Source organism: Helicoverpa armigera, chromosome 11, assembly GCF_030705265.1.
Source record: "Helicoverpa armigera isolate CAAS_96S chromosome 11, ASM3070526v1, whole genome shotgun sequence".
NCBI lineage: Eukaryota > Metazoa > Arthropoda > Insecta > Lepidoptera > Noctuidae > Helicoverpa > Helicoverpa armigera.
The window spans coordinates 2807159-2819789 of NC_087130.1; the positions used below are offsets into that span (position 1 = coordinate 2807159).

Here is a 12631-nt window from a genome sequence, read left to right on the forward strand (position 1 = left end):
GAGCATTTAAGGCAGTTGTCCCACCAAAGACGAGAAAACGACTAACTATCGGCTATTTTCTTGCTCAAGAAACGTACAATAGATATACTTTCCGTGTGAATAAAAGAGATGCATATACAAATAGTTGATCGCTGACTGTTCAGACTGCCGGCGACACTCGCCAAGCGTTTAGAACTCACGCCGAGAGAGCAACCAGTGGTCATTTCTCTACAGTGCGTATCTAGCGAGCGAGTGATGTGAGTAATCGCGCGCCTCACTCGCACACTCGCTTATAGCCGAGCTACACAAATATCGGAACCACGCACTCGCTCTCCGCGTCTCGCTAACTCGTTTCTAGTTCTAGCTCTACTCGTTACTCGTTAATCGTTGCCGGTGAGACAAGTGCCTTAGGCACTACTACACTACTAGCGAGACGCGGGGAGCGAGTGCGTAGTTCCGATATTTGTGTAGCTCGGCTATAAGCGAGTGCGCGAGTGAGGCGCGCGATTACTCACATCACTCGCTCGCTAGATACGCTCTGTAGAGAAATGACCACTGGTTGCTCTCTCGGCGTGAATTCTAAACGCTTGGCGAGTGTCGCCGAGCGAGTGTTATCTTCCATAGCTTTTGTCGCTCAGCGACAAACTAGTGAAGCGAGTGCTCGCCGGCAGTGTGAACAGTCAGCGATCAACTATTTGTATATGCATCTCTTTTATTCACACGGAAAGTATATCTATTGTACGTTTCTTGAGCGAGAAAATAGCCGATAGTTAGTCGTTTTCTCGTCTTTGGTGGGACAACTGCCTTAGTAAAGGCTTATCAAATGTTTCGATGTGCATCTGAAGCGCCATCCATTGGAGGGCATTGACAACCGAATTTCGATAATTAAAACAAAAAATCCGGAATCTAGGACTTGTTTATTTCGAAAATATTAGGATACAAATGTAAACCTATGTTACAAATTACCATACATTGGAGCACCATACACATAAAATTATATTGCAATAATATAGGTACAATTACAGGGAACATATGTATCAACGTAATACGAAAAATACATCTCACTTACATGACTTAACGACTATTATGTATAGAAGGGTAAAGGCGAAGCTTAGTCTTAGTAATTAATCTCCTAGTTGGGGCACGTCGACTCTACATTCCTTAAATATAACAATATTGCAAGGCTGGGTATAGAAACTTATACATATGTATAAATATATTGTGATAAAGGTATACATAAAGTATACAGGATACAAGAGTATAGTTTGTAACACAAAATCATAAATATAAGGATTACATTTAAAACTGGATCTGGTTTGAAATAGGTACATCTGTGGGATATTGGAGGTGATAAAATACACATATTATCATTCATATTGAACCACTAGTCAATATTTAAAAAAATAATAGCGCTTCTAGTGATATAGAATATTTGTTGCTGTCTGTGTACATTGGTGAATTTGTTCATGTCTAAAACTAAGCATCTGTACATTATTGTGATATAGTGAGAAAAATTACAAAAATCATGTTTTGTAACTACGAAATTATAGATTGCTCTTAAAACGCGTGTAAGCGAACTAAATTCTACATAATTTTATCTAAAAACATTTGCAATTTGTGACATAATTGATTCAGTATTCATAAATAGCAACTAATCATATAATGTGTAGATAAAAAGTGCTTAAAATCTGAGCATTTTACTTGTGACGGTAATATCATTGTGAAATAGTTCATAATAGACTTTTGGCACTACTTAGACAATTTGTACCTGAAATTGATTCCAAAATATTCATTCATATAGTCAATAAAATTATAAATTGTTTGTTATAAAATAAAATCATATGTATAATTGTTTATCTCATTATCACGGCTCGTCTTGTAAAATTAAAACATTTTCTAAGTACAGCTAAAAAGCTGTTAATAAAAATGCAGTCAAGGATATAGTTAAAGCAGTCAAATTAAATTGAAACCTACATTTAACACTAATACTAGTACGTAATAAGGAATACATCAAAATATACTTTTTTGACTTTGGCCGAAATGTTGGCGACTCCGTTTTTTGTGTTGCCAATTAAATAAACTAGAGGTAAAAATACAAATGCAGAAAAGACTTCATCCGAATAATATTAATGCCTAAAATATATTTTTTCATAAATAAAATGGCAGTCTAAATGAACTTAAAAACTAAGCTAGAAAATTACTAACGCAGTTCATAATAAGCTCTTTAAAAATTAATAACTACGTAAACGAAATTATTGCTTCATGTTCGAACGACCGACAAAGCGATAATAACAATATTTATATAAATCAGTTACTGCTGATTATACAATTATGTGAGCTACATAAACTTCACAACTTTAATAAAGAGGTTGAAACATTATCGTCCTATTTTGATCGCAAACTTTGCATTCTTGGGCCAATATAATTATTTATTATTATATCAAAAGCGATAGGTAAATTTTAGTACCTGCTAGGCCTTGTTTCTTTAACGAATTTTCCTCTGAATTTATGCTAAGAAGATGAAAAATGCATTCTTAATTTTATTGGAAAGGCAATTATTATTTATTTAATTATCATTAGTTTTCATAAGAAAGAAATATTTGACTGTTTCGTCGTAAGTCGACTACGATCTATAATCATGCATCTGCACTATATGTGCTAATCTATAAGTAGTAGGTATTTTATAAAAAAATCTATTTCTATAAAATTCATCCGATCAAAAATTTTGAAAACTTCGAAGTCGACTAAAAATTCTTTCGCATCACAGTCTAAATTGCTTCGAAAAACTACTGTTTATTTTTACCATTATTTAAGACTTGAATACGAAGTCAGAAAATGGATTTATTGATTCGAACACTATTGAAAATTGTTTACAATTAGAATCAAAGTAATTATAATTATTTCTTTAATCTATTGAATGCTATGAAAATAGATTTTTATTTTTAAATGTCTTATTATTTTGACGATTTCTTTAGACTAATTATAGCGGTCCAAAGACACTAGAGACGTACCTATGCATTATTTCGGTCCCAGACGAATGCAAATACCATAGACAAGAACGAATGTCCGAAGAGGTTTTATCCTTGAAACATCACTAAGGTCTATTTTCATATTTCATTGTGTGATTTTTACATTACTTTTTAAATAGAGTAATTAATATCCGGGACCGTATACCGACTACGCATTTCTAACGATTTTAGTTTTTATTAAGTGCGTCCTCAGTCCTCGTTAAGACATTAACATCTCTCGCGTTTAACTTCGCGTTTAATAGCATACACTTACACATTATTATTGAAATACCATATTTTTTATGTGTGAGTAGTTTAACATTAGAACTTCGAAAAAGTAACATAAAAAATATCGACAGACAAAAAATGCATAGTACAATCGATAAAGTCAAAAGATTTATTTGTGAAACTTTTTGTGAAAATAAAGCCTAATATGAAGTTTTTAATATATTCTTGGTTGTGAATCATTAATTAAACTACCCACACATATTTAATTTCCACATATACATACATTACATAAACTTGACCATCAACTTATAAAGTCATCCATTTTATACGATAGTAACTTGATCAGGATGTCAATATGAGTTGATGATAACATACATTTTAGTTTTACATACAATTTCAATATCTGCGAACGTTTTTTCTTAAAATAATTAAATGTATGAAATAACTGGTTATTTTGTTGTAAACCATAACTCAACTACAATAAGGAATAAAGCATGATTGTAAGTACAGATTAACTTCAATCAAATTAATTATCGACTTGTATGTATAAGTTGGCTTTATGTGAACACTTTATTCCATCGAGTTATGATTTACACAATATAATAACCTTGAAAAATCACTCTGGCATAGGATCTACTGTAATTCATCGAAGAATAAATTGCAAGTGTCTTACCATTCGGTTTCGTTTCGATATTTCGGTTATTTAAAGAGTATTGGTCTGCAGAAGTTTTAAAACAACATATAGAATTAAGACCAGATATTGAATAATGAAATGCTTTTTCCGCTTTAATGAAGTCTGGTCATTTACGCGTCCAATTTATGGTTCTTGGTTAAGAAAAGGAAGGAAGGAGGAAATAGTAATAATTTTGTCACAAGCCTAATAGAACACTTAATCTTATTATAGAAACAGTGCATCGTATTTTTCCGAATTACAGTAGACCACCCAAAATAATTTTCGCAGACACCACATTACAATACCTTCCTTTTAGACCCCCTAACGGGGTTGACAAGGCAGTAACTCTACGTAGTTGGCTGGGAACAGGCCGAAGACCCCGTGGGGTCCGAGCCCCTGCCACCAGCCCGCGTCTATCTGTTCTATGTGAGTGATTATATCGCCGGGGTCGAATGTAATCTCTGACTCGTCGGCTGGAAGATGAAGAAATACGGTGAATTATAAACACGAAATCTACCATGATTAAAGAATGTGGGACAAAGTGTAATGTTTCCGAAGTAAAATCACGATTAAATAATTTAGAAGAATAAGAAAGGGCATCAAAAATGCTTTGAGATGTATTATTATAGCGATCGATAAAATCTCGCTGCATATCGAAAATTAACTTATGTAAAACATTTTATATTTGAATTTCCTGCTACCAGTTGAAGCATTCGCCTGATAGCAGTTACCAATATTCTATGTAATTGCCAATTTGCTGAAATTGAAATTACATAGAATATTGCAATTTGTTAATTTACAAGTCAAAATTCCTATCGTAAGCAAATACACAGATATAATATTGAGAACGAGCGTTAATGAACATGTATCTCACCCGCTTGGTAGTCGTAGAGCGCTCTTGCGGTGAGTCCGGGGTCATCGTCCAGGTCCTCGTATATCGCGCCCTCGTCATCCAGGCCTTCCGGTGATACATCTGTCAATACCAAGCATTTGCAGGTTAATAAAAGCAAAACTAGCCATAAATAGGGTCAAAACCTAAACCCACAAACCCTACAAAAAAAATATCAAACAATTTTGATCGATAACAAAACAAAGTAATTTAATGGGAAAAAAATGTGTGCTAGGTTGACTAGTGAAATCTGTTGGATCTATTAAATAATTACTTACATGCGTTCTTATACCTAGATTCCACCAAAACTGTGCGGAGCAGAGAACTTTTTAGCCAAAAGAATTTTGTTATTCAGACATATATCGTCTCCGCCCACTCTCTCAATATCTCTGAGCAGAGAAATTTTATTGTTTTGTAAAAACTTCTCCTTTCTGTTCCGTATTGGTGTACTTTGCGCCTTACTTTTATGATACTTTTAAACATATTGTTTAGCAGTTGCAAGATCTAACAACTATTACATGATTGCAAAGTATGTATAAAATAAACAAAACCAACTCACCATCTAGAGTAGTTCCATTAGTCTCCTTCTTAAAATTAACATTTTCAATAACCGTATTCTGCCTCGTCAACTCCCGTTCATTTTCATCGGCAATATTATTCTTACTATAAGGAGACCTTTTAATCGTACTGAACTTATTATCACTGTCATCATCATCATTTTCGTTCGAACTTGAGTAAGAAGCATCAAACATATCATTTTCTAGAATATTCTGTTTAATCATAGGCTCGCTTTGTTTCGGTTCGATATCTCTGTAGGCATTCTCTTTAGTTTCTGCGTAATTTACTGCACTGAATGAACGACTTTCATTTTCTGTTGACGGGCTTAAATCTGCCGGGTCTATGATTGGTTCATACTGTATCTGAGAAGGACTTTCTAGGCTCATTTTGATCTTATCTATGTTTTTCAGAGGGCTGGTTTTTGGCGGTTCCTCGTCTTCGGTCTCTGGTATCGGTATCGTTTTCGGTTCCAACTTGGTGGGGGATTTAATGGGGGACGGCTGGGGGGATTGCGCTTGTGTGAATGTGTTTATGCGTTGCGCTATAACCGAACTGCGCACTGGCTTTTCTGGGGTATTTGAGTTTGATCTGTGGAGTCAAAAGATAATGTGAAAAAGAAGAAAGCCCATACCCAAGTATGGGCTTTTGCACAATTATAAAGTTTTATGGTAAGTCAATAGTCACATGTGTGTTATTTTTAAAACACTAAAATGTTTGGTCAAGTTTAGGTTTAGTTCCTACCCTTATTACACAAAAAATAATTTTTCGTGGTTCTTTTTTCCGTTCGGAGGACCTGAACCCTGAAAATGGATCATTTTGATGCTGAAAACAGTATATTTATTTGCATTATTTCAACATTAGCAAGTTAGTTATCAGTAAGTATCAACGTTATACTGCTCATAAATGCGTATGCAACGCGAATAATACTGTAACACTACATACTAAGGTACAGGCCACATTTAGCTGTCCTTGAGCCAAGATCCGCTGCGATCACGCTTAATACTCCAGGAGCCTTGGGGGTTACAAGCCTGGGTTACAGAAGTATACCACTACATACCTGGTGACGTTGAGCTGTCCCTGCGCCAGGTTCTGCTGGAACAGCGCCCGCGCGGCGGCGGTGGAGGCGCCGATGAGCTGCCGCGCCTCCGCCGAGCGCTGCCGCCGCAGCGCCTCGCTCGCACTCACGCCTGACGCCACTGGTGCCTCGGGGGTTACGGGCCTGGATTAAAACATATTTTTTTGGTTAAAAAGCCATATCTATAACAATATAATAAAGAGGAATCACTTGGGAAAAATAAATAAATAAATATTTTATCCAAGTTCGGGTAGAAGCTCAGACGGGACGTGGGTGAAACCGCGGAAAAACAGCTAGTTATAAAATAAAATTATAACATTATCGTAAGACCGAAGTGTTATGTTGGCGTGTTATATTGCTGGAGAAAGTCATACTGCACCTACCAATTTTACAGGGAAAACATAAAATAACATTTATTTGACAAGGACTTCGATTACTCAATAGCTAATATGGACATAGTTTACCTACTCATTAGCTAACGTTAAAATTTTGAAGAAGAGAATGGCTAACTCACTTCTCTTGTTCGGCTTTAGCTCTCCTCTCGGCTTCAAGCTCGTCTCGTCTCCTCGCCAGTTCCTCTGCTTTCCTCTTCTCCTAAAACACGTAATAAGGCGTTACTTAACATGTATCAATTGGAAAACTGTTGGAAAACAACTTTGCACTCATCTTTCCAAAAAGCCACCGTATTTATTCCTCAGACAGCTGAAAATTAATTGATGATTGAAAAACGGCTCTTAACCCCTTGTATCGTACGTAGATCGTAGATACGCGAGACAATGGATTTTCTATTGTTCTCTAATTAGCGGCACACAAGAGGTTATTAATTTTGTCCTTAAAAGAAAATTAATTATATTATCATTCAAAAGAACATACCTCGTCTCTTCGCTTTTTCTCAGCTTCCACTCGCTTCTTCTCTTCTTGTTCCTCCTTCAGCCAGAACTGGTCCCTTTCTTTAGAATTTATTTCTTGTACTGAAATTGCAAAGCATAACAACTGTAAATCTAAACTACAGAAATAATGACAATCAAAACTATAGCATATCGACACGCAATATCGTAAGAAACAACACTGGCATAAAACTCTCAAAACTATTTGTAGCAAAATTATCACTTCCAAAAAATCCTCAAAACTCCAAATTTAAATAAAACACACTTCTCCGCAAAGTACTCTTCCGCCTCCTAATCTCCTCAGCTCCTTTCCTAGGGAAAATCCCTTCACTACAAGCCATCATGACCCCCGTCATTTTAAAAACCACAGAATTTTACAGCCACTAATAATTAATTAAACACCAAAAATTAATCAACCACGAATAATTAAGTAGGCACGCATTGCGCATGGTTTCGCAGCCCAATAACAAATGCCACTCACACCTTATTTATATTTACAATAATAAATGTTATGAAACGATAAATAAATCCTTTGTGTGAGGTTTTGTTTTTAAAGTTATTGTAAACATGAGTGATATGATGGTAAGTCAAACCGATGTTGGTAATTCCTCATGATTGTCATATGTTTTTGTTGGCGCTCATAAACATAATGTGGTTTGGGCGATTATATGATAGTCAGAGGTTGAGGTGTACAATCGTCTTCGGCACCGATCAATTTTGGCAATAAAAATGTAGAAAATAATTATGGCGCCTTAAATAATCGAAAATTTAATTACTTTTCCTATTTGAATGATAAGAGGCAGGCCAACAACTTGGCAAAGTTATACATAAAAATATTGAAAACGTTTTCTATGTTGGTAGAACGAAAGAGAGCGGCGGGCTTACTGACCTAAACTCATTTAGGTATGTTTTTTCTGGAGCCCTTTAGAAAAAATACCAGTCGCTTTTCAAGTCCTTACCTGGATTGACCTTCTGATACACAGTTCCAATAGGTCCACTGGGCGGCAACTCCTCAGGTCGACTGGATTTGAAGTTGAACGCCGACCCAGCTTTCGCCAACTTATCCTGAATGAGTTTTTCATCCAAATCGTCTTCGGTTCTCGCATGCATGGTTAAGTGGAAACCCGTGAAGAAATTAGCGACATGCTTTATGTGATTCGCGCATGTACCTTTGCGAACTGTTGGCGCACCTTCTCCCTGAAAATAATGAAAGCCGGTTACTATGTGGGCAATATTTTAATAGATAGACATTTATGACTAGCCTTTGCCCAGCTGCTAGTTTAATATCAGTCTTAATCTTAGTCTTGGTCCTAATAAATGCAACGACTATGCGAAAGGGACAGGAGTTACTCCTTGGCGTAATAGTTATCTGAAAAGCTGTTAATGCCCCGTCAAAACCATTCAAGCTATTTCTGAAATCTGCCGGAATTAACAGTATGACAAAAAAAGATATTTAAGTCCGTATACGTCCTGTGGTCGTCTTGGTGCTCCTGGACAGGTGCTCAATTGCCACAGAGGTCACATGTCATAACTCTGCGCTTAACTAAGACAGCTGGCTGATGTAAGAGGCGCCTATGCAACCCCCAGAAACTGACACATTTCCTAGCTTCTCAATACGCGAAAACGACTGTCAGAAAACCTTAACAACTTTCGATCAATATGTTGAGAAATATGCTTTAAAAAATTCTTATCATAATTATAGAATATAAAAGGTCATACAAGGACTGACGTAGACAATCGCAGCGTAACAATAATCACCTTGTGACTGTTACAGAGGTACGGACTACAATACAGTTGTTTATCCATTGTTACGTACATAATGTTCAAGCATAATCATATTATAGCTATAAATCGGTTTCAACAATGACTTGACTAATGGCGAAGGAATAGTCGTGATGAAAATAGTCTGAAAGCGCACGCATTGAGCAAGCGTAATCATTAGCGGCCAAGCCTTTTCCTAGCTAGGTTGGGGTCGTCTTCCAGTTAAACCGACGCAGTTGAGTATTAATGTTTCATATGGAGCGACTGCCTATCTGACCTCCTCAACCCAGTAACCTGGACAGCCCGATACGACTAAGATAACTGGTCTTACCCGATAGGATCCGGGAAGACTGGTTGTCAAACTTTCTGACTACAAATGACAGCCGGGCCAATTTAACGTGCCTAAACGGTTACCTATTCACGGACAGACGTGTAAGCGTTGCTTAACCTTAGGATCGATCCTGCGGCTGTTACTTAACCGCGAGCAAACGTGATTAAGCCTATTTCTTCTCTGTATGAGAAGAGGCTTTTGCCCTTCAGTGGGACAGTAATAGTCTTATTGATCATAGTTTCAAACATGCAGTAAAAGAATCGGTATTTGGTTATTATTGCATTCGTTAGAAGGTCATAGGATGTGTGATGTGGTAACACAGGAAACGTTTTTTATTTGGTTGAAATATTTCACTGCAGTATTTAATTTTGTTTTTATATGATACATATATAACAGCAGGAAGGAAGGATTATGAATTTTATGTTCGCATGTTAAACAGTATAGTTGGCTATGAAATATTAAAATATAATCTACTATAAAGTTTGTTTGCGTCAACACGCTAATTTTAGTAACTACTGTACTGGCTTAAAAATTATTTCAGCGTTAGATACTGAGACTGAAAGAGTTATAGGCTAGCTATAGGCTTCTTTTTATTCACCTGCAAGGAATAGTTTCCACGTGAAACGGGTGAATCCGCTAGCAGAAGCTAGTGATGAATAAACTGAGATTTTATATATTATATATACTTTGCATAATAAACTGAATAAACGGATTTTATATATACTATGCATAATAAACGGTTCTAGGAAAATATTGGTTCAACCACATTAATATTTATTGCATACTAAATAATTTATATTTTCCTAGTAACTGTTTTGTATAATAAATACAACATAATATTATTCCATAAATATTTTCCCGTGTAAAGAGCACATTATGTGTGGTTTCTGAAGATGTTAGCTAAGTTCTACTTTTTTGAAAGTAATGGTCACAAAGGGACACATTAACGGGTGATCCAGAAGTGGCTTGAGTGGCAAACTCTGGACTCCACATACCCAGTGACATATAAATACATATCTAAAATATATGAAAAGATATTTTATACGGTTTTCATTTTTTTGAGATTTTTTAAACACTTTTTTAAATATTTCTAAGGATTTTAAGAAGTTGCTCACGTGAATCTAGTATTCAATGGCCATTGGAACCCAAGAATACTGACAGAAGAGTGCAAATTGCTTTTGCACATACATGCCAAAATTTCTGAGTAGGTTTCATAAAAATAGAGAGCCCTAATTATCAAGATATCTCAACTTTTTTACCTATGATAAAACTACAAATATTTAAAAATTAGATATTTAAAATGTAAAATAAACGGTGGTGGTTTTGTACATGATTTGTCAATTATGATAAAATGACTATTTACTATATATAGTTTCGGTTTTCCCCAACAAATGAGTAATAAACACAAACAAATGTTTGCTATAGTTATTACAACACATAAATAAGGTAAATTATTATTGTTATAAATCACAGTTATAAAATGACAATTAAGTCAAACTGTTGTCAAACTGTGTACCACCTGTTTTCCTTCATACACTATTCCTAATGGCAAAACTTTCTAAGCAAATCATAGTTAGTTATTCCATTTTCCCATTTTCCATTTTCCCTCAAAAACAAATACATGAACCACTAACAAAAGTGTGAAAGCAGCCAAAAAACATGTAGGAAATGTAGTGCAACAACACTTTCAATAGTTCTAATCAACAAATCGGATCCATTGATAACAAATACTATTTCATTAGAAAAACTATGCCTATCTAATGATACATTTATTATCAGTCAGAAGATAAAACACAAAGATTAAAATATAAGACATGCTTTATCCTTTGAATGAAACAAAACAAAACACACGCCGTTATCTTATCTACTCACTTGCCAGTTGATAAGCACAAACTTAGATATGCTTCCATTTGGTTGGTCAACTTTGAGGAATGCATACTGTATCTTCCCACTGTTAAACTCGTCGATCAACTCGTCTAAACCGCCATCTCCTTTGTCGATAAACTTTAAGTCATTTGATTGCCCATCGTAACCAAATAAGGCCCTGAAAAGAGGTTTCATATATTACCACACAACGTTTTTTTTTAACCAGTGTCGCTGTATTCTAAATTTGAATGGCTGGATATCACATTATAGATATAATTTTGAACACATAAGGACGGAAAAATTAGAACTGTGTAGGTGTTACTTCCCTGGCTATTAAGAACTAACTGACACAGGAAGTACCTACAGTCGTAACTTGCAAGATAAATGATCTGATTATATCAGAACTATCCTATTATAATGGACTAGAGATGTATACAAATTCAATGTCCTGTTTATAAATAAAGGCTTAGGTACATGGTGTTTGTGAGCTCATTTACTATAATGATAATTAATTATTTACTATAGTGTGAGTGATCATAATCTTTCATAGTTAGAAAGTGAGTCAGATTTAGTCATCAATAGTATAGAGTTATGTCATGTTTTATGAAGGAGGAAAAGCAGTGCAATCTAGTTTATAATGTTGATATGACTAGCCTTATCATATAATCCCGATGTTTTTATACTAATTCTCATTGAGGAAAGTATATATTTAAGTTATCTAAAGATTAGACTTAAAATAACATTGCAAGCCCACTATTTAGCATTAAATATAGCCAGATATTGAATTTATTAGTTGAACTAGTCTGTAAATTGCATATCCTTAACGCCCAATACTTGATTGCAAATTAAGGAGTGGTACTTGCAGGGTAACATGTTAAACGAAAAAATCAGGGCAGCAACCAAACTAACAACTTTTTCGACTCAGTATTTTCACAATTGCTAACGTAGTTTCGTTACTCCCATTTGGCAAGCGGAATGTTAGCTCAAATGAATGAATGCACTCACAAATTCTTTCCCTCTATTGTTACCACTTATAAGGACCACTGTAACCGCCACGCTAATGAATTCAATTCATTATTTTAATCAACGGCGGCTGTTTATTTAATTTCCCTAGCAAGTAGGTCGGCAATACGAAGATTTTGACTCACCAGTTGGTATCGCTTTTCTCGTCTAATACGTCCTTCCACCCAGAGATCAACGCCTGCTTGTGTTTATCTAAATTTATGGCCATTTTACATTATTTGTACTAACTCCTACACGAAATAAAGAAGCCGAATTGTAGGAAAAAAGCAAAATAAAACGCCGATAAATCGCCTGACTCACAACAATTTTTGCCACAGATTAAAAAAATTGTAAAGGTTTTTGAACTTTGTGAC

General features: G+C 35.4%; 1 protein-coding gene across 1 annotated transcript; it reads right to left on the minus strand.

Annotated features, from left to right (window-relative positions):
* Positions 1–877: 877 nt before the first annotated feature.
* LOC110371984 (drebrin-like protein) lies at positions 878–12614 on the minus strand. The gene is made up of 9 exons (XM_064036817.1): positions 12404–12614; positions 11262–11433; positions 8257–8494; positions 7284–7381; positions 6925–7004; positions 6393–6554; positions 5337–5923; positions 4763–4861; positions 878–4361 (listed from the first exon to the last, which is right to left on the minus strand). Exons 1-9 carry the CDS (start codon positions 12484–12486, stop codon positions 4210–4212), a joined length of 1671 nt encoding a protein of 556 aa, XP_063892887.1. The 5' UTR covers positions 12487–12614; the 3' UTR covers positions 878–4209.
* Positions 12615–12631: the final 17 nt, after the last annotated feature.

Coding starts and splice junctions, on each gene's coding strand:
- LOC110371984 (XM_064036817.1), bottom strand. CDS start 12,486: ATGGCCATAAATTTAGATAAACACAAGCAGGCGTTGATCTCTGGGTGG. Junction 8,495..11,261: donor TTGTGCTTATCAACTGGCAA/GTGAGTAGATAA, acceptor CATTATTTTCAG/GGAGAAGGTGCGCCAACAGT. Junction 4,362..4,762: donor GCTCTACGACTACCAAGCGG/GTGAGATACATG, acceptor TTCATCTTCCAG/CCGACGAGTCAGAGATTACA.